Genomic DNA, 20928 nt, shown 5'->3' on the forward strand with positions numbered 1-20928 from the left:
TGTCCACTACCCAGAATTTTTTTGATCTTTGTTATCAACAATTGTTAAGCTTGGGCTGTTGTGTGGCAGGTGTTGGCCTGTTTGAATTCTAAAGTCCTAGAATACTGCAGACAAGCGGCATCTCTTGCAAAGATTCCAGTGCACCATTGTTGCTACTTAGTCATGCCGTTGTTTATAATCAGTCTATGTGATCTTCTTGCAGCTGCTAACTAGGTGGTCCAGTCTTTCTTCAACTTCTTTGCAGACCCGACATTTATTGTCTCTGGCTGTCTTCTTGATGCTGGCTTTGTATGCATTTGTTCTTAAGGTTCTGTCTTGTGCAGCCAGAATTAGAGACTCCTGTCTCTTTTTTCAATTTTCTTTTTTCTTAGCCATTGCCAAGCCTTGTGGTTACCTGCTTTGTCTGTTGTTGTTGTTTTGTGTCCTGGCCATGTAATACTTTGCCTTGCCATGTCTCTTTTCTAATCTTCATTTGATCTTTCTTGTAGACCGGTATGGCCTATTCAGTATTCAATAAGCCTTTGTGGCATACTTCCTATAATGCATTTTCTTCATTGTCCTTCAGATATTCTTCCAATGCCTTTGCTTCTTCTTCTATATTTTTATCTTCTATATTTGCAACATTCCATGCCCAATTACTTTCCTGGTAAGTAGGGTCTTCCAAAATTGCTGCATGGATAAAGAGCACGATTGTCATTATTTTTCTGATCTTTCTACTTAGGGCTTTTAGTTTTTCTTATTTTTCTTATAGCACTACAGGTAGTCCTTGACTAATGACCATAATGGAGCCTGCCCATTATGGCTGTAAGTTGTGGCAGTCATAAAGTGGGTCATCACATGACTGACCCAATTTTATCACTTTTTTGCAGTGGTCATTAAGAGAATCCATTGATTGTTATGGGGCATATTTGCTGGAAACTGGAAGAAAACATCACCTTTCAGCAAAACCATTATAGTTTGTTTACTGTGAGCGTGGGATGCTACAAATGGCCGTAAATGTGTGGCTGCATGATGTGTTGTCACATAACAATGGGGGGGTGGGTGGGGGGAGTGGTGTTGAAATTTTGGGACCAGGTTGTAACTACTGTTATAACTTCAAACAGTTATCATAAATTGAGGTCTATTAAAGTAATATGGGAGTCAATGAACAATCTGAAACTTTATGAGAGGGTCAAAGAGCAGGAGACAGTCCGAAGGTAAATTTGTGAACAGACTGATTGAACATAGAATAACAAAAGTTGGAAAGGACCTTTTAGGTCATCCAATCCAACTCCCTGCTCAAGCAGGAGACCCTATATCATTTCTGACAACTTGATATAAATGTGTCAAGTTTATATTTCATACATGCATGCACATGCATGGATAATATGATCTGTGAAGTTTGGGCCAGGGCATTTGAAGGGGCCTGGATGGAAGAGTTGGTTCTAGAATTATTTCCATCCCATTTTGATAATCTGCCACCTGGTATGAGGCCGCATGGCTGGGTCACGTTTCAGCCAGCACCTGAGACTTCATTCCACTCAAGCCACATAGTCCATCTTGCCCCTCCCCTTCTGAGCTGGATATTTTTCCCCCACCTGATTGATGCTTATGCTTAGTTTTCCTTAGAGCAATCTGTCATAAAATTGTAAAGCTACAGGGATTCAAGTAAAACATTGGGTTTTTAAATGGCTCGCTGTGATTTTCCGTCTCACATTTTTTGCACACAGCTCTTAATCAGTGGTGGGATTCAAAAAAAATTTACTACCAGTTCTGTGGGTGTGGCATGGCGTGGCTTGATGGGCGTGGCAGGGGAAGGATAATGTAAAATCCCCATTCCCTCCCCACTTCAGAGGAAGTTTACTACAAAATCCCCATTCCCTCCCGATCAGCTGGGACTCGGGAGGCAGAGAATAGATGGGGACGGGGCCAGTCAGAGGCGGTATTTGCCAGTTCTCCAAACTACTTAAAATTTCCGCTACTGGTTCTCCAGAACTGGTCAGAACCTGCTGAATACCACCTCTGATCTTAATGCAGGACAAGGTTTTCCATGATATATGTAAAAAAAAATACACACTGGTAGTAAAGAAGGGGCTGCTTTAGAGGTTGCAACCTGAGCCAAACATAGAAAAAGCCTCTTGGGGCTACCTTGGCGACCTACAGCAAATATTAAATGGAAAAGCCAGATTCTATCTTCTGTAATGTGTGTTGCAACTATAAAGCATCGAGGTCAGCTGCCCTTTCATACTGGTTATGGGTAAATGCACATGATTTCTCCCCCTCCCCCATTCTTGCACATACAATTCTAATTACCAAAAAATGGAGAAATCAAAAGAACTTACTTGAGATGATCCACAAGCCTGCCATGCATGTGAGCAGGTTGACAAAGAAGGAATGCTGTGGTGACATTCATGCCCCAAATATCTTTTGTGTAGTGGGGGAACTAAAGGATTCCAATTATGCAGTGTCTACTCCAAATGAATTCCCTTTTGAGTTAAATGAAGTTCACTTGAGCGGTTTAAAGTTGCAAATTCAAGGCCAGGTGGATAGATTAATAGAAGTGAAAAATAAAGAGAAGTATCTGAGGCACATCCCAGGAAAAAGAGGAACACACATGATTCTTTTTCCTTTTTATTTTTTGCTTAGATTGTGCACTGTGGGTGATGATAGATAGATAGATAGATAGATAGATAGATAGATGGATGGATGGATGGATGGATGGATGGATGGATGGATGGATGGATGGATGGATGGATGGATGGATGGATGGATGGATGGATGGATGGATGGATGGACGGACAGGTAGATGGATGGATGGATGGATAGGTAGATAGATGGACAGATGGACAGACAGAGGGATGGATGGATAGATAGATGGATGGATAGGTAGATCGATAGATTGATAGATTGATAGATCAATTGATCGACCGATCGATCGATAGATAGATGGATAGATAGATGGATAGAAGGATGGATGGATAGGTAGATAGATCAATAGATCGATAGATTGATAGATTGATAGATAGATGGATGGATGGATGGATGGATGGATGGATGGATGGACGGACGGACGGACGGACGGACAGGTAGATAGATGGACAGAGAGAGGGATGGATAGATGGATAGATAGATAGATAGACAGACAGACGGACGGACGGATGGATGGATGGATGGATGGATGGACGGACAGGTAGATAGATGGACAGAGAGAGGGATGGATGGATAGGTAGATAGATCAATAGATTGATAGATCGATAGATCGATGGATGGATGGACGGACAGACAGATAGGCAGGCACGCAGGCAGGGAGAGAGGTGGGGCAGGGAGAGAGAGGCAGGCAGCAGGCAGACAGATTCTTGGGGAAATATGTTTTATCCTAATTGTTGATGGAAGACACATTGCCTGTCACTGGAAACAAGACTCAACTGGCCATTTATCCAATTTCTATGTGTAAGAGACCAGCAGAAACATCAGCTCCTTCATTTTATGCTGCTAAAAATCCTGGGCTGGCCTTGATCACAGGTCTTACCCTCCAAATAAGGACCGTAAGGCTGTGATTCTCTGTGGTGCTCTGTGCAATAAAGTTCTTTCTAAATGGGAACGTTTTGGTATGATTGAAATCTCCCTACAATTAGCTGAAAGTGAAATTGAATAGCAATCCTCAGCACATTTATTACAGTATTGTATTATTCAACATTGTCCTTTCCATTCACCCAGATGCCCCTGTCATGTTTACTGAGAAGTCCGTTCCAATCCATAAATGCCTCTTTCAAAGTTTGCAGTTAGACTGTTTATGACTTCCTGCCAATCCAGGCCTGGAACTTAGTGATTAATTGCCTTTTAAATGCTTTTGAATAGCATCTCTTTAATTTTCCCTCCTTGCCAATTGCTGGCTGGCTAATTATGGCGTTTCCTCCATTGCTCTTATTACCATGGTTCATTTTGATATAGCAAAATAGTACCATCATAGGACTTCATGAGATTGTATTAATTGCTTTTAGTGAGCATTTTAGGCCAAGCACACGAGGGGTGAGAAAAAAACATAAATCTTCAGTATCAGTGAGAGGTACTGGGTAAAAAGGTGTGATTGCAGGACGATTGCTTGACACTGTATAAGAGGATCTTCTGTTCTGAAAACAAAGTGTAGAATGATTCATAGGAACCAAGTCTGAATTCCCATATAACAGTCTGGCATTTTGAAATTCCAGAATTTTAGTATATAAAAAACTAATAAAAATGAAAGACTGTAAATGCCAATATCTGCAAATAGTTCTATTATTTGTTTCCAAAACCATGCCTGGACAGCACTATTGGGTGGTAGAAATCAGTAGTGGGATTCAAAGTTTTTTTTACTACCGGTACTGTGGCGTGGCTTGGTGGGTGTGGCATAGCTTGATGGGTGTGGCAGGGGAAGGATACTGTAAAATCTTCATTTCCTCCTGATCAGCTGGGACTCAGGAGGCAGAGAATAGATGGGGGGCGGGACTAGTCAGAGGTGGTATTTACCGGTTCTCCAAACTACTCAAAAATTTCCACTACCGGTTCTCCAGAGCTGGTCAAAACTCACTGAATACAGCCTCTGGTAAAAATCTCCAGTGAAGAAATGGTCAAGAGTAGACAAATTTGAATTGAAACAAATTTGAATTGATGCTCTTTATCTGGATTCACCAAGATACCATTGTAATATCCATGCCACAGAGTCTCCCAATTATACAATACGGTGACCCTTTAATATAAATGTGTGTGACACAAATGAAACTAAACAGTAAATAAGGTGCTGTGATTGGCAGGTGGCTTTGACGGACAGCTAGATTCTGGGGCTCAGCTATCTTTCAAAACTAATTTCATGCATTAGTTTTTGTCTTCACTACAGCTTGTACAAGCAAGCCAGGAAGATTTTGGCAGTGCTGCCACTTTGCTACACAAGCCTCATTGGATTTTTAAAAATTGTGTACCCCCTTTCCTCTAAAATTGCTTGTTAACTCACAGTGTTTGAAAACCCCTGACCTATGCACATGAAAAACCAGCCTTGCTTTCAAAAATCCCTAATTGTGCTGCTGAAGTGCCTAGTCTTCCTTCTGTTTCTATGCCATGAGGTACTCAGGAGAAAATCCCACAACTCCCAACAGATAGATGTGCACTTGTTTGAATAAGATGTGTGAATTAAAGGTAAAAGTAAAAGTTCACCTTGCACATATGTGCTACTCGTTGCTGACTCTAGGGGGCGGTGCTCATCTCTGTTTCAAAGCTGAAGAGCCAGTGCTGTCCGGACGTCTCCGTGGTCATGTGGCCGGCATGACTAAATGCCGAAGACGCACTGAATGCTGTTACCTTCCCACCAAGGATGGTCCCTATTTTTCTAATTGCATTTTTTATGTGTTTTTGAACTGCTAGGTTGGCAGAAGTTGGGACAAGTAACAGGAGTTCACTCCATTATGCAGCACTAGGAATTCGAACTGCTGAACTTCCAACCTTTCTGATTTACAAGTTCAGCATCTTAGCCATTGAGTCACCATGTCCCTGATGTGTGAATTAGTCCCCTTCAAAGGAGCTGGTCCTCTTTCTATGGAAGGATACCTTCAGTTCCTTCCCTAGGGAAGGGCCCATTGTCTTCTTTTGTGATGTCCATTTGCTACTGTCTTTGGAAGGCCATACACAGGTAGTCCTCGACTTACAACAGCTTGCTAAATGACCATTGAAAATTGCAATGGCACTGAAAAAAGTGACCTGATCATTTTTCACACTTATGACCGTTGCAGCATCCCCATGGTCACGTGATTTATCATCAGATGATATTTGACAACTGGCTCACGTTTATGACAGTTGCAGTGTACCAGGGTCACATGATCCCTCTTTGAGACCTTCTTACAGGGAAAGTCAATGGGGAAAGCGGATTCACTTGACAACCGTGTGACTAATTTAACAGCTGCAGTTATTCACTTAACAAATATGGCAAGAAAAGTTGTAAAAGGGGGCAAAACCCCATTAACCAATGTCTCACTTAGCAACAGAAATTTTGCACTCAATTATGGTCGTCAGTTGAGGACTACCTGTAGATGTTTCAAGAGAGACGAAAACACAAATCACTTCCAGACCTTTAAAAAACCTAAAAATTCAGTGGCTTTTGTATTGACTGATTGGGGGGGGGGGGGGGGGAGAGTCCACAATTGGATAACACTGTGTGTCCCCTGAAAATAAGACCAGGTCTTATTTTCTTTTGACCCCCGAAATAAGCGCTTGGCCTTATTTTCCGGGAGGTCTTATTATTTTTGAGGTGCAGGAGGCGGTGAGCGTTGTCTCCTCATGGCTAGTGCTGTGTTGCAATATTTTCGGGGAGGGCTTATTTTCAAGGGAGGGAGGGATTATTATGCGCTCAAAAGCCCGATTGGGCTTATTATCGGGGAGGTGTTCTTTTCAGGGAAACAGGGTCCTGTACTTTATTAAGCATTAGCTACTCTGTTTCCCTGAAAATAAGACCTCTCCAGATAAGAAGCCCAATCAGGCTTTTGAGTGCATGCGCTAAAATAAGCCCTCTCCCAAAAATAAGCCCTCCCCAAAAATATTGCAGCACAACAGCAGCCATGAGGTGACCACGCTCGCCGCCTCCTGCACCTCAAAAATAATAAGACCTCCCGGAAAATAAGGCCAAGCACTTATTTCGGGGGTCAAAAGAAAATAAGACCCTGTCTTATTTTCAGGGAAACATGCTACCATGTCACGGAGGGTCATGCCTAAGTGCACCAGCGTGCCCACCGTCCCTGTCCTACTGTCCCCATTCATTGTTCATGTCCATGTTGATACTTAGACCTGTTTATCTTGTACATGTTTGACAAACCAAGTCAAATAAAAAAGAATAGTTTCGAGATCGCCTCAGCTCTTCCTCGGACAATTGCATAACGGAAGGCATTTTCCTCTCCTCCCCTCCCTGCTCATATTGGAGGGGAAGCCCCCGAAGAAACGAAATCTGACTCCTTGGATCTAACCAGGCGACGGGAACGTCACGCTCACGACAGCGCCATCCTCCCACGGCGGCCTCGTCAACCCGGGCAGCCCACCTCTTTGGCCTCAGGGCCAGCTCGGAAATGGGAAAGCCTTTTTTTGTTGTTTTCCACTCGCCGCGGATTCTTGCTGGGAGGGGGGGAAGCGGAGGGCGCTCGAGGAGGGGAGCCGCTGCGCGCATCAGGGCGCGTATTTTGGGCTCGGAGGCGTCTATTTTTAGCCCCCATTGATGGCTGGGATTCCGACGACGTCAATCGGGTCTGGCCTTGGACGTCACGGAGACTCCTTCCTGGCTGGGGCTGAAAGGGCGGAGTTTGCAAGAAAATAAAGCCGCGGGCGGATGGGGAGAGCAACTCGGGTGAGAGCGCCTGGCGGTGGCAGTGACGGCGGCGTGGGGCTGGTTGTCATCTTCGGCGTGGAAGTGGGCGAACGGGACGACCGGCTGGCTGGCCCGGCTCACAATGCCCGGGGAGGTCACGGCCCCGGAGGCCGCATCCGGGCCGCTTTCCCCGGCGAGAACCGGAGCTGTGGGGACGGCGATGGAGAAGGACATGCAGCAGGTGAGAAGAGGGGATGCGCGCCCGGGCGATGCCCGTCACCCGCGATCCTTCCCTCCCGGCGTGGTCACCACACACCCCTTTTAAGCCCACCAGCCTGTCGGAAATCCAAGCCCCCCTTTGTGCTCCCGAATCATCCGGATTTCCTCAGTCCTTTTAAAGCCTTCGGGGCGGCGCCAAACTTCCGCGGGTGGAAAGTTGGTACCCTCTTCGTGGGAAGGTTTTTGAAAATGCAGAGGAGCCAAGCAGGGAGCCGCCTGGTCTCTCTCCTCGTTCTTACAACCCTGAGACCCTCTTGGGTGGGCTGGCGTGGATGTAAACAATAACAGGGTTGGAAGGGATCTTGGAGGTCATCTAGTCCAACCCCCCTGCTCACGCAGGAGACCTGTACTAGGGATTCAAACCGCCCCAACTGCCGAGACCTTTCTGATAGACAAGCTCAGGGTCTCAGCCACTGAGCCACCTAGGATGACCAGTGATACCTTCAAGCTGAGGAATTGTTGCTTAGGATGGCTGGGTGGTTTTTATGGGTGGGCAAAAGTGTTTTTTCAAAAGATGTTTGGACCAGGTGGTGGTGGTTGTTTTTTTTCCCCCCTTCGAGTAAGAACCCAAAGGTGCTTTTTCAGGAGGCAACTGGACTCTCTTGGGTTTTTTTTTCTTTGAAGACGTTTCGCTTCTCATCCAAGAAGCTTCTTCAGCTCTGTTAGGATAGTGCGGAATGGAAGGATTTATATATGAGAAGCGAAACGTCTTCAAAGGGAAAAAAAAACAAGGAAGTCCAGTTGCCTCCTGAAAAAAGCACCTTGGGGACAACCATGACCTGGATGATTGAGAATCTCTACAGACTTCGAGAAAGAAGAACAAAAGGTTTCGTTTCTTCTCCAAGAAACTTTATCAGTTGTGATGGGACCTAGGACTGGGAGAGGACAGGAGGCTGAGTGGTGGGGGATGGAAGGATGGGTTCTGAGAAGATAATGGAAGGATTGTATTACTACCACTCAACTGGTCCCTTAGCATTCTCTGTGTGGGTTTGTCTTTGCCCTCAGGGTGTAATTGTTGTGGGTTTTTCTTGACACTATCTGTTGTAGGCTGGACATAGGTGGTGTTGAGGGGGAGCTGCTCAATGTTAACATAAATGCCCTCTTTTGCACTCTTTCAAACCAAGGATCTTCTCTATCCAAAATGGGGCCCAGTTGCCTTTTGAAAAAGCACTTTTGAGACAGCTACAGCTAGTCCTCGACTTACGACGGCGACTGAGCCCAACATTTCTGTTGTTAAGTGAGACATTTGTTAAGCGAATTTTGCCCCTTTTTATGAGACCTTCCTTGCCACAGTTGTTAAGTGAATCGCTGAGGTTGATCAGTTAGTAACCTGCCTGTTAAGTGAATCTGGCTTCTCCATTGACTTTGCTTGTCAGAAGGTCGCAAAAGGGGATCACATGAGTTTGGGACACAGCAACGGTCACAAGTACGAACCAGTTGCCAAGCATCTGAATTTTGATCACGTGACAATGGGGATGCTTCAAAGGTCGTAACTGTGAACAACGGTCATAAATTTACTTTTTTTCAGTGTTGCTGTAATTTTTGAACGGTTGTTAAATGAACTGTTGTAAGTCGACCTGGATCACTGAGCATCTCTACAGACATTTTATGGGTGCTTTTGCTATTTAGGGAATCGTGAGAAGACATCTGCTGGATTTCCCGCACTTTAATCCTTAGAAGGGCGCCTGGCTGGATCTTTACACATCAGCTTTGTTCTTTGGGGCTTTTAGTGATTAGAATAGCCTTCACCAATGCAATACCTACCTACTGAATTGTGGCATTAGAATTATCTGGAAGCTTTGGTGGCATTGCATCTTCGGGACTTGATAAGATCATGGGTCTTGGCTGAATTATGCTGATGGAAGCCCATGGGTTGGGATCTAATTTCTTAAAAAATGCTCTGCTATAGACTTCGGTGCCCATTTTCTTTTCCTTTGAAGCCTGCAGAGCCCAGACCTCATCCAAACTTGGAAGAAGATTGTTCCAAAATTATTCTGCTGAGAAGGGAGGAGGTTTCATTTCTCCCTTTCCTACAAATGAGTTTAGTGGAATTAAATATGGTTGGGCAGTCTGTTAGTCACCCAGCACCCCTTGAGTAGAGTTTAGACCAGGGCTGTCAAACCCCCGGCCCAGAGGCTGGATGCGTCACGCAGTGGCCACGCCCGGTTTAGCGAAGGGAAAAAAGTCTCAATGCATCACATGACACCGTTGTGACAATGTGAATTTGACACCCCTGGTTTATACAAAGAAAGTTGTAAGACCCTGTTGGGGGCTACTTGCAGGGATGAGATTCAGCTGGTTCTGACCAGTTCAGGCGAACTGGATGCTAATTTTGCATCTGGTTCATCGAACCGGTAGTTGGAAGGACAGGCTGGCCCCGCCCACACCTCCCCTCCCCTCTAAGGAGTCTCCATGCAGCCTGTTCATCATGCCAGGTATGTGCAGGGCCTGCATGGAGACTCTGGGAGGGCAAAAAATGGTCTCCGGAGCCTGAGGGAGGTCATTTTCGCCCTCCCATAGGCTTGAGGAAAGCCTCCGGAGCCTGAGGAAAGCGAAAAAGGGGGCCTCCTGGAAGTTCCAGAAGTCCGGAAAAGGGCCTGTTTCCGGCCTCCAGAGGACCTCTGGACCCGGGAGAGGCTGTTTTCGCCCTCCCGGAGGCTCAAGAAAAGCCTCCAAAGAATGGGGAGAGCGAAACCCCACCCTCTACCCCCCCCGTCTTGGTGCAGGAGGCCAAGTAGGCCATGCCCCTATGGCCACGCCCACCTATCATGAACTGGGCAGAGAACCGATTGCTAAAACTTTTCAGTCCCACCCCTGGCTACTTGTATGAATGGAGTAATTAGCATACACAATAAATAGGTTTATGTAGTCTTTGCGGTGAAACTAAGTGCCCCTAAATCAAATTCTTTGTTTATACATCATGAACTTATTGCATAAGCACACTTTGTGTTAGATCATCAAGAATCAGGTTGTGATACATTCTAAATACTTCAGAGAGTGATGTCCTTGGCGAGGGCAGTAAAACACTTTCTTAAAACAGCTTTCCTCTTTGCCCTCTGTTTGGAAGTAAAGCTAGTTTTGTTTCATGGCATTCACTCCTGAATTAAGCCAATTAATTGGCATTTAAATTAAGACTATTTACTTGGAAGGAAGTCCTGCTGAATTCACTTGGACAGAGTCCATATGTGTGGGCTCAGGCTTGTAGTCTTTAAATGTCACTGATGTGTGTGTGGGGGTGTATGTGCATGTGTGGTGCTGGAGAGGAGAGTGTGTAGTTGATTGACAAGCTAGACATCTTTTTAGAGTGCAACTTGTTTCTCTTGCTGGAATTGCAGTTCTAATTGCCACGTGGCTCCGGTTGAGATCTTGGCACTGCTTCAAAGGGACAGAATCCCTTTTTATGTAATAGTTCTGAGCACTCCACTTTTCTTACCATGCCATCCATCTAGCGAACAGTCTGCTTGAGATGTCAGTCAGGCTGGGTGTGTTAACTGCTCCTGTAGTCATTCTAGGTAAGCTTAATGTGAGCTTCCTCTTTTGGTGTGATTACTATATGCTTTTCTTTAATGGTTAAAACATGCAATCCATAATCCTTGTGGCTAAGAAATCAAGCTTGTCCAGTGAAATAGTTACGGCTGAAATTAGAACTTAGCAGTAAGCTTATAGTGTCTTTTAACATGGCTATTTCCTGTGAAATGCCTTTTGACAATATTAGTTAACTAGCTGGATACCCATGTTTCGCGATGAAACTATGTATTCATAGCCGTATTCGGGCTATGCAGGAGAAATTTGGTTCACAATCTGTTGGCTCAGTGGTAGTTGGAGATTGAAAGACATAAGGGAATGTCACGCCTGCTGCCTTGAGTCCAGAAGAGTTCCATAGGTGGATGGCATAGACATTTTGGTGAGGTACCAACGTTTAGTACTGTAAGGAGTCCCAGACAGCTCCTGAATGAAGGAGTGGAACATCTGCCAGTTTGAACTGAGGTAACGGAATGTGAGGCAACTGGCAGTTGGAACAGAGTTCTTTTCAGGTGGGGAGGGGGACTAGAACTCCTTAGCATCAGAGCATATTAATTACTGTATAAGAAATACTAATGATCTGATGGTCATTTTGAAAAATTCTTTCTTAGTGAGCACCTAGAAGCCAAGAGGAACATATGTGCCAAATTTCAAGTTTGTAGACTTTGCGGTTCTGGAGATTTCGTGATGATGCGTGAGTGGTATTTTGCTTACATATATATATATAGATTTATTAATAAGCATTATAGCTGTTTTGAATGCATTGACTAAAGTAACAAATACTCAAAATTCTGTCACTCTGCTTTATTAATCTTACTGGAAATTGTTAAGTGAGAATTATACACTTAGACTTCAGAATGCTAAGAAATTATGGGTTGTAGATGGATCTTTAAACTAAATTCTCAAGTTTCTCTGGTCATTTTTTTCCTCCCGTTCAAGCGTGTCCAATTCTCAGAGATGGCCTGGACAAGTCCCTACAGTTTTCTTAGCAAGGCTTTTCGGAAGTGATTTGTCATTGCCTCCTTCCTAGGGCTGAGAGTAAGTGATTGGCCGAAGTCATGCAGCTGGTTCTAGTCATAGTTCATTTTAATTGTTTGTTGATTGTCATAAGCCTGACTTATACTTAGAGCTAATCTATAATCTATTATTTACAGCATTTGGGTTTGTCTACATTATAACTTAGCCCAAAGGATAAAGAGCAGCATAGATTGCAGCTGTTGCTTCTACCCTTGCCATTTGAGATTAAATGTTTGGATATGTCCACCATAAAATATCTTTTTTTAAAGATATACAATAACTATTTCACTGAAGGCAAGGATGGAAGGGTAAGGTATCTCCAAGCCATGAATATTTATTTTCAACAGTGGAAATGCACCTGTATGCACCCATCCCACTTTGCTCTACTTAACAACAAAAATCATTTCATTAAGAGGAACCTGCTTGTTAAATGGTATATAGAGATTTTGATGTCATAACTGATAGGGTCCCCTCAGTGCCAATTCCCATAAGATGATTTCTGATATTTATAAGATTGTATTTACACTCCAGGCTTTAAAAACAGACTAACATAAGTGATTAGGGGCTCAGTGGCTAAGACATTGAGCTTGTCGATCAGAAAGGTTGGCAGTTCAGTGGTTCGAATCCCTAGTGGTGCATAACGGAGTGAGCTCCCGTTACTTGCCCCAGCTTCTGCCAACCTAGCAGTTCAAAAGCACATAAAAATGCAAGTAGAAAAATAGGGACCACCTTTGGTGGGAAGGTAACAGCGTTCCGTGCACCTTCAGCATTTAATCATGCCGGCCAACAGACCATGGAGACATCTTTGGACAGCGCTGGCTCTTCGGCTTTGAAACGGAGATGAGCACTGCCCCCTAGAGTCGGGAACGACTAGCACATATGTGTGAGGGGAACCTTTACCTTAACATAAGTGATAGACAAGTGACACTTCTCTAATCTAAAACCACATGTAAGTCACTTAGCTTGATGGAGCTCTCCCTTCACTCTTGGCAAGGAACCTCTTTTTATTAGGGAATTAAAATAGTGAAACATGGCCAGCATTTCTTTTGGTGTGTTGAAATGTATTTTTACCTTATTTTATTTTAGAATTGGCCATACTGGGGCTTGGGGATTCTCTTCTCAGTGTTGGCTGGAAATTTGTGGTTTTAGAGGCTGACGAGGGAAGTTCCTTAATGTCAGATGGATTCCCTACCTGGCCTACATACAGCCCCTGGCATCTGCTTTCAAGAGCTGCTGACGCGGAGGGCTTGCTTGTCCAGCTGCTGACGTTCAGTAGTGGGTGGGGCACTCCTAGCACTTTGTCTGACGCCCCTGTGGGCTTGGCTTCCTCTGAAACACAAACATGCGTGCGCGTAGCATGTTGGCTGCCAAACCTCCACTAGCAGTTCCCAGCCCAGCCTCTGTAGATTGGAACCAGCTGCAGGCATTAATCCTCCACTGTGGCTGGCAGGAGGCCAGATGGCTGGTGCCCAAGGTGTTCACTGCACCTGCACCTGATAAAAGGGGGACAGAGTAAGGGGCAAAAAACAGGCTTTACATTGCTCAAGGGAAGTTCTTCTTCCAAGAGGAACATGTTTCATCCACCAACTCTTCTGTTTTGGGAAAAGAGGACATACTAGACATTCTTTCCAGAAGGAAAAACCTTTGGAAATAACTGCAGCTACAACATTCTGGCCAAACTCAAATATTTTTCTTAGCCATTGGGCTTAAGTTTTTATTTGAAATGGCATGTCGCATTTTAAGGAAAGAACAACATGATTTTATTCGGCTTTCGTTGGAGAGTTTGGCTTGATTCTAAGTCAGTTGTGCTTCCAGATGGAGAGCTTTTGTCACTACCAATCAAAGGGCATGCACACAGCTGTTCCTTCTCCTTTTCCTGGGTATGAGAAAAAAGGCCCAAGGCAGGATTTGGGGGAAATATAGGAGGGGGCACATTAAAATGTGAATTTCTCCCTGTGGGATGCCACAATAAAGTCCTCATTTGGGGGGGAAAGAACATCTAATCTTGACAGTTTAGAAAAGAATTGAAATCAGGGGTGAAATGCTACCAGTTTGACTGGTTTGCCCGAACCGATAGTAAAAAAATGGTACCAGTTTGGGCAAACCAGTTTTTCCGACGGTCAGCTGTGACGCACGATTTATATGAGCTAGAAAGCAGGATTTCCTGCTTTCTAGCTAATCTAAATTGTGTGGCACAGTGGATTCGTCCCCCCCCCCTCGCTGTTCACTTACCATTGTAGGCATGTTCGGTAGCAGGCTTTGCCTACCCTCCTGGACGTCATTATATCCATTTTTGATGCTCTGCACATGCGCAGAAGTGGCGCGCACATACGCTCACATTGCTACCGAACCAGTAGCAAAGGTAAGTTGATTTCACCCCTGGTTGAAACCTCTACAACCAATGGAAGATTTATAGAAAACAATAGGAGACAAGTTTACATTTATATAAGCTGCACAGTATTATTGGGACAGACGATGAGTGCATTCATTCTGAAGAGAAGAACCAGTTTTAACCCACAATTGAACAAGGAATATTCCACAAATCAATACATAATTCTGATGCCCTCAAGAGGTGTTGGACTCCTAATGAAAATGATGGGAATTGCAGTCCAAGGCTTGTGAAAGGCACCATGTAAAAAGGAACAATGGGATTGTTCAAACAGAAGGACTTGACATTTAAATGAACCGATTTGGCAACAAAAGATAGTTATGTTAAATGAGTTCTCAAAACAGAAATGCCTTTCTTGCAGAGCTGGTTTCTTTCTCTTACCCCTGTTGCTTTTTTTGGAAGGATTCTCCCAACTCAGTTCTCCGGCTGATTTGCCAGGACACCTTGTCCTATGGCTAATGGGTTGGGCCAAGAAAGATGCTCTACTATTGTATTGGTTTTCTGCCAATAAAAATTGTCGTGGCAGGAGTTCAGGATGCATGGGCTTCACCTTAACATTGTCCAGAGTGACGGAACTGTTGAAACAATCAGGAGTCATCTAAGGTCAAGAATAGGGAAAGACCTCTCTGTTCGTCTCTTGGTAGAATTAGAAAGAAACATCTTTCCCCTTTTTCTGGGCAAGACTCAAAAGTTTTAAGGGGCTTCTTCTCTTTAAAGTGAAAACTAGCATTACATGCTGGGATTTGGTCAGAACCGACCATAATGTTTTGTCAGAAGCATAATATGAGAAGATGCCTTGCCTTCTGGAGAAATATGGTCAGAATTTGAGTGGGTGGAACTAGAAAGTTTAAGACTCCCTTTGCTTTAGGACATTAGGCACTGCCCAGAAGCTGTTCCTATGGAGAGGTTGAAGCTAAAGAACAACTCTAAGCTTCATCCTAACATTATTGTTGGGACCCACATGGAATTGACATAGTCCAGGGGTCATCAACCTGCGGCTTTGGAGTCGCATGTGGCTCTTTCATCCTTCTGCTGTGGCTCCCTGTTGCTGAAAATATGCATGTGTGTGTGTGTGTGTGTGTGTGTGTGTATAAGTATATACAAGTATATGTACACATACACATACACACACAACACACACACACATAAACAGGAGCATCCTATACATGGCATTTTTCTCATGGAAGAAATGAATCCTAGATCCCCATAGAATCTTTTGGTCTCCAAAGACAAAAAAAAAATCCTGCGTTGCAAAAAGAAAATTCTTTGCTTTGTTAACTGCTATTCACTTTGCAGCACTTCAACCAAGTGAGCCACTGTGTTTCCTGCAAAGGACTTCCTTCCCTGGAAATATTTGTTACTGTCTAGAATATCAGTCTCCATAATCCCAGCTAGGAACTCCAAGCACCTTGGCACATTCCACTCCAGAATGAAAGTGAGAAGGACTTTGTCTTCTAGCTAATCTGGTCTGCACCTCGACTGTTGGCAGGAGTGAGTGAGGGGATGGGGTGGGGGGGTTGACTGTCTGAAACTCCAAACCCATCCTTTATCAGGGTTGTGTCTAAGTTGAGCCAGATACAATCGGCACTAGGGCTAGTAGGCAGAACAGCTGCCTTTTGAAAAAGGCAGTCGGGATCACCCTTCTTTGTAGGGAAGAAACTGCTTTTGAGTGGTTAATGCTTAGGAATTAACTTTCTCAGTGACTCAGAAGTAAACAAGGCCTGGGTGAACTGAGTGCATCTATCCAGTCACCTGTGAACGCCAGAACATGGTAAAAAGGAGCAGGCCATGTGAATAATGCAGTCTGCAATCTTGACAGCTGGAAGCGCTCTTCTCCCACAGGTCCTCCAGTTGTAATCAGGGCCAGAGGTGGTATTCAGCAGGTTCTGAGCAGTTCTATAGAACCAGAAGCGGAAATTTTGAGTAGTTCGGAGAACCAATAAATACCATCTCTGACTGGCCCCACCTGCATCTATTCTCTGCCTCCCGAGTCCCAGCTGATCAGGAGGAAATGGAGATTTTACAGTATCCTTCCCCTGCCATGCCCACCAAGCCACGCCCACCAAGCCACGCCCACCAAGCCACAACCACTGAACCGGAAGTAAAAAAAAATGAATCCCACCTCTGGTCAGGGCCAGGTTGAAAGTCGCATCCCTCCCATAGGATATGTCTTCCTATAATAACTGTCCCTTATAACAATCCTTGGGATCATTTGTAATGGTGCTTCCCCTGGTCTTTCGGGAGGATGGAATGAAATAATGCAGGCAGAGAGGACTAATCTTTAACCTACTACTACCCTGCTAAAATTGGAGGTCTAGAGGGAAAGAAAATAGTCCTTAATCAACAATGCATCCAAGAACCTAGTTGCCCAACATTTAAATTTACCCTCTTAATTAAGCACTGGGTTGATAATATTTTTTCAAATGCCACTTCTGGATCCTTTCAGGTGGTTGATAAGCCACTGTTTAGCTCTGTTGCTGCTAAGGGTCTCGTCCAGAAGTCCTTTTCAATAAAAGTCCTTTTCAACAAAACCCAGCAAGAGGCACGGTAAGGCAGGGACTTTGAGATGGTTGCTGGTGCCTGTCCCAAAAGCACTTGGCAATTCAATGGTGTTTATTACCTTTGCCAGCCAGTTCCAAGATATGGCTGAGAACACTCTGAAACTGAGAGTTGTCTTGCAAATGTACTGTAAGTCCTCGCACACCCTCTTTCCTTTGGATACAACTTGTGCCAGAATGCTTTGCAGATCTGGGTTCTTGTTGGAGGGGTACATGATTTTGATATGATTGGCAGCCCAGGACGCTGCCAGGGATGTTAAAGCACAGTCTCTTGGGACTCGCCACCTGCTCCATCAGGGTTGCTGGCTGGTAAAGCAATAGCCTTCTTGCTTTGAGTGGAACTGTAGTTGGCTTTCGTTTTAAAACACATTGTAAGATAGCTTTCAGAGCCGTCTGTTTTTCCACAGCACTGTTGCCATTGCTACGAAAAATCCTCCCTTTCTTTCCTGTATTCTTTCAAATGGTTGCAAATGGTTGTAGCATGCATATAGTTTGTCCACCAAATAATATATATAAACAGAACAGCAAATTTAGTGACCACATATAATACGTAGGATTTGTGTGTTTGGGAGGGAAATCTCAGGTGGGGAATTAGAATTGAATTAGCATTCTGGGCTGCAATTACCTGCTGCAGGTTCTGTTGGTTTGCCTTTGCTAAGCGTGTTTCCATAATTCATCTGTTTTTGTAGTGAGGACCACATTCCCACCAGAGAATTTGTTTGGGAGATACAGGCAGAGCCAAAAGCAGATTGCAAGACCAAGGCTTTCATTCTAACAGTCTTCCTTTTCTGTCCTTCCTTCCTTTCCCTCATTAGGTGGGCTCACACAATATGCTTAACCTGTTTAGCTGAATGAACCCTGGTTGCAGTTCGATGTGTTGTGCAAACCTAGAAACTTAGCCCAATGAGCAAGGTCCACTCAACCGGCTCCATTTTGTATTCTCTTCTCGCATGCCTTTTTTTTCCTGTCTGTCTTTCAAGATCAGAGAAGAAACCTATCCTTCATCAGAGGTTTAAGCAGATGTCTTGCCAAGGGTTTTTGAAGTCAGCTCTAGGACCCCATGAAGTTGGGCCAAGGGCTACAAGTCTTAAATAATTTCACTGGCAGCTGGATTGGTTGGTTTGCTGGCTATAGATCTGCATTCAAGTTGTGCCTTTCGTTTTGCTCCTACTTGTCTGGTGATGCTTTAACACAAGATTTTCCATTTCATTCCAGGACGTTGGTAAGGAATGGAACCCCAGGGGTTAGATACATATTGACAGTTCTGTCAATTACTTTGAACTATCGTAAAGGAGATATCTGGGCCCGGAGATCTAAGTGGGTTTCCCCTGCCTCCTCTGAGTGGCAAGCCACATTTCCATGCACCTAAAGAAGTTCTTGCCTCCCCCGCAGACATTGCTGAGGCTGGAAGCCACAAGGCTGTTCACCTTCAAGTAGGCTTATTTACTTCAGTGGAATTTCCTACTAAAGCCACCTGAAGGTATGCCATGACATTTACCCCTTTGGGGGGTTCTCCCGAGTTTGATTTTGCCTTTTATGAAGCTATTTTATTTTCTCTTCTGGAATCCGAACCACCGTTACCGTTTGGGGACGGGGTGAATATGCAGAATGTTTTTGTGGCTTCTTGTTTTCCGTCAGGTTTGGCTTCCTTCCAAGGGGCTCTTTTTCTAGAACAACGGGAGGGCATATGCACTCCATTTTGACCCATAACCCAAATCAAAAAACTAGATAGTGTATCCACATCTAAATCCTATTGTCCACCAGCAGGGGTGGGTTCCGGATTCTTTTACTCCCGGTTCGCTCAGGGACACCCGTGTGCACACACTTGATGCACGCTACTCACGCATGCACAGTAGTGAAAAAAAACCAAGATGGCGCCACCTACAGTGCCACCAATAGAACTGGTTTGGTGGCGTGGGTGGGAGAGTTACTATCCACTCGACCGAAGCAGTCCAAACCGGTAGGAACCCACCTCTGTCCACCAGTCAACGCAAATTGTCGTCATTAACAATTTCAAGATTATATGAGGAGCAAGGGAGGATGTTCTGAGAGGGAATATTGACTCTTTCTGCATTGTGGAAGGAGTTGGCTTCGTGGCCTAAATCAATCTTTCCAGTTGATATTCTATTAATTCATCATTAGGAGGGCTTTGGCTCCATGAACATTAGCTAGCATACTATCCCAGATTTTGCACATCACATTGAGGTAAAATATGATTTCTTTGGTTTTTCTCTTAGCAAAATAAACAAATCCAGCCATTGTGATTTACAGGCTATGATTTGTGGCTTAAACCAACCAACTGTGGTTTGTTTTTCAAATGATAGTTAAATGGAATTCCAAGCATTTTTTTCAAGAAGAGATTGGACTGCCATTTGTCAGAAATGATATAGGGTGTCCTGCTTGAGCGGGGAGTTGCACTAGATGACCTATAAGGTCCCTGTTAATCTGTTAAAAAACATTATCCTGAACAAACAAGCCCATGTCAGAAAGCAATTATGTTTGACTAAAAGGTTGGCTGCTACTTGGTGTAAAGAAACAGGCAGATGGATATCTGCTGCAAGCATGAATCCGCAGTTAACCTATTTACCAAGCAGACTCATGAAAAAGGAAAAAGAAAAAATTAAATCCTCCACAGGACATCCTCAGTTCCACATTCATGAAATGTTCGGGTTTGCCCTTAACACAACCCAGCCTTTGAGAAGTGCTGGAAAGATGGTTACATTCCTCTTCAGAGCAGCTGCTCCGGGAATTTTGCCAGGTCTTTGACTCAAACCTTGTCTTTAAAACGCATCTCGTTACGCAGTCGGTTTTACAAATGTGAGGCCTTTAAGCAAACTCAGAGGTTGTCTAGGCCAAAAATATTTTTAACAATAGGAAAAGCCATCAATCTTTCCAGCTGCTGAGTTATCGGTGTCTTTTATGCACATAATTCCGTTCCGAGACAACAGTATCAGCGAGCAAGAGAATTTGGAGGGTGGGGTGGGGGAAGGAATGAAGGAGGCTAGACCGAGGCTAGACTCTTGTCTACAAAAGTGAGCAAACTTTTTTTAGGGATTGAACTTAACCTTGCAAAGAGGCTTTTGAATCTAACTGCTGAGCCAGTAAGCTCAAGTTTCCTTCCCACCAGGCCTCTTTCCAACCTGTTTCTCAGCATGCTTGCTCAAAAAATGACAATGCTATTCAGCAAGAGCATTTCTGTTGTTTCGTTTCTTCAGATCAGCCTTGACTCCTGGTGGCGGCCGCGACATCTCACCGCCATTTTCTTGGCAACATATTTGGAAGTGGTTGCCTGCTCTATCTAGGGCGGAGAGAGGGTCTGGCCCAAAGTCCCCCAGATGACTTCATGCCTCAGGTAGAACTCACTGTGTCCCAGTTTCTGTCGTGATGCTTTTAACCGCTACTCCAAACTGTCTCTCAGAAAAGGAAAATTTCCCTTCAAGTCAGTTTTGACTCCAGGCAATTTGCCTGCAGTTTTTTCAGCAACATTTTCAGAAGGGAAAATGAAGGGAGAGGCAGTTTGGCCTACTGCAGTGGTTCCCAAACTTGGCAACTTTAAGACTTGTGGACTTCAACTCCCAGAATTCTCCAGCCAGCAGAGCTGCCAAGTTTGGGAACCACTGGCCTACTGGTTGAAGCACCAGGCCAGAAGTGGGAGACCGTGAATTCTAGTCCCGCCTTTGGGCCAGTCACTCACACGGTTCTTGTTGCTGTGGGGAAAATAAGAGCAGTGAATGTTTGCCGCCTTGAGTAATTTGTAAAAATAATAGAGTGGGTATATAACTAAATAATAAATAAAAATAAACAATTAGTTTTAGAGCTGAGAGACTGCTTGCCCCAAGATCACCAAATTGGTTTTGTGCCTAAAG

At 44.4% G+C, this 20928-nt stretch overlaps 1 protein-coding gene across 3 annotated transcripts in view; it reads left to right on the forward strand.

Annotated features, from left to right (window-relative positions):
* The first annotated feature begins 7266 nt into the window (after nucleotides 1-7266).
* Nucleotides 7267-20928, forward strand: part of NR4A1 (nuclear receptor subfamily 4 group A member 1) — a 46218-nt gene continuing 32556 nt past the window's right edge. Inside the window, exons 1-2 of one of the 3 annotated variants that reach the window (XM_087710385.1) lie at nucleotides 7410-7538; nucleotides 11710-11792. In XM_087710385.1, the coding sequence (XP_087566511.1) occupies nucleotides 11786-11792 (7 nt within the window). In that variant the 5' untranslated portion in view covers nucleotides 7410-7538; nucleotides 11710-11785. Of the gene's footprint in view, nucleotides 7539-11709; nucleotides 11793-20364; nucleotides 20415-20928 lie in introns of those variants that run through there. The other 2 variants (XM_087710384.1, XM_087710386.1) reach the window with 2 other exon arrangements.

The sequence above is a fragment of the Thamnophis sirtalis genome, unplaced genomic scaffold, assembly GCF_051295495.1.
Source record: "Thamnophis sirtalis isolate CommonGarterSnake01/CBP01778 unplaced genomic scaffold, rThaSir2_p1.2 scaffold_3, whole genome shotgun sequence".
Classification (NCBI taxonomy): domain Eukaryota; kingdom Metazoa; phylum Chordata; class Lepidosauria; order Squamata; family Natricidae; genus Thamnophis; species Thamnophis sirtalis.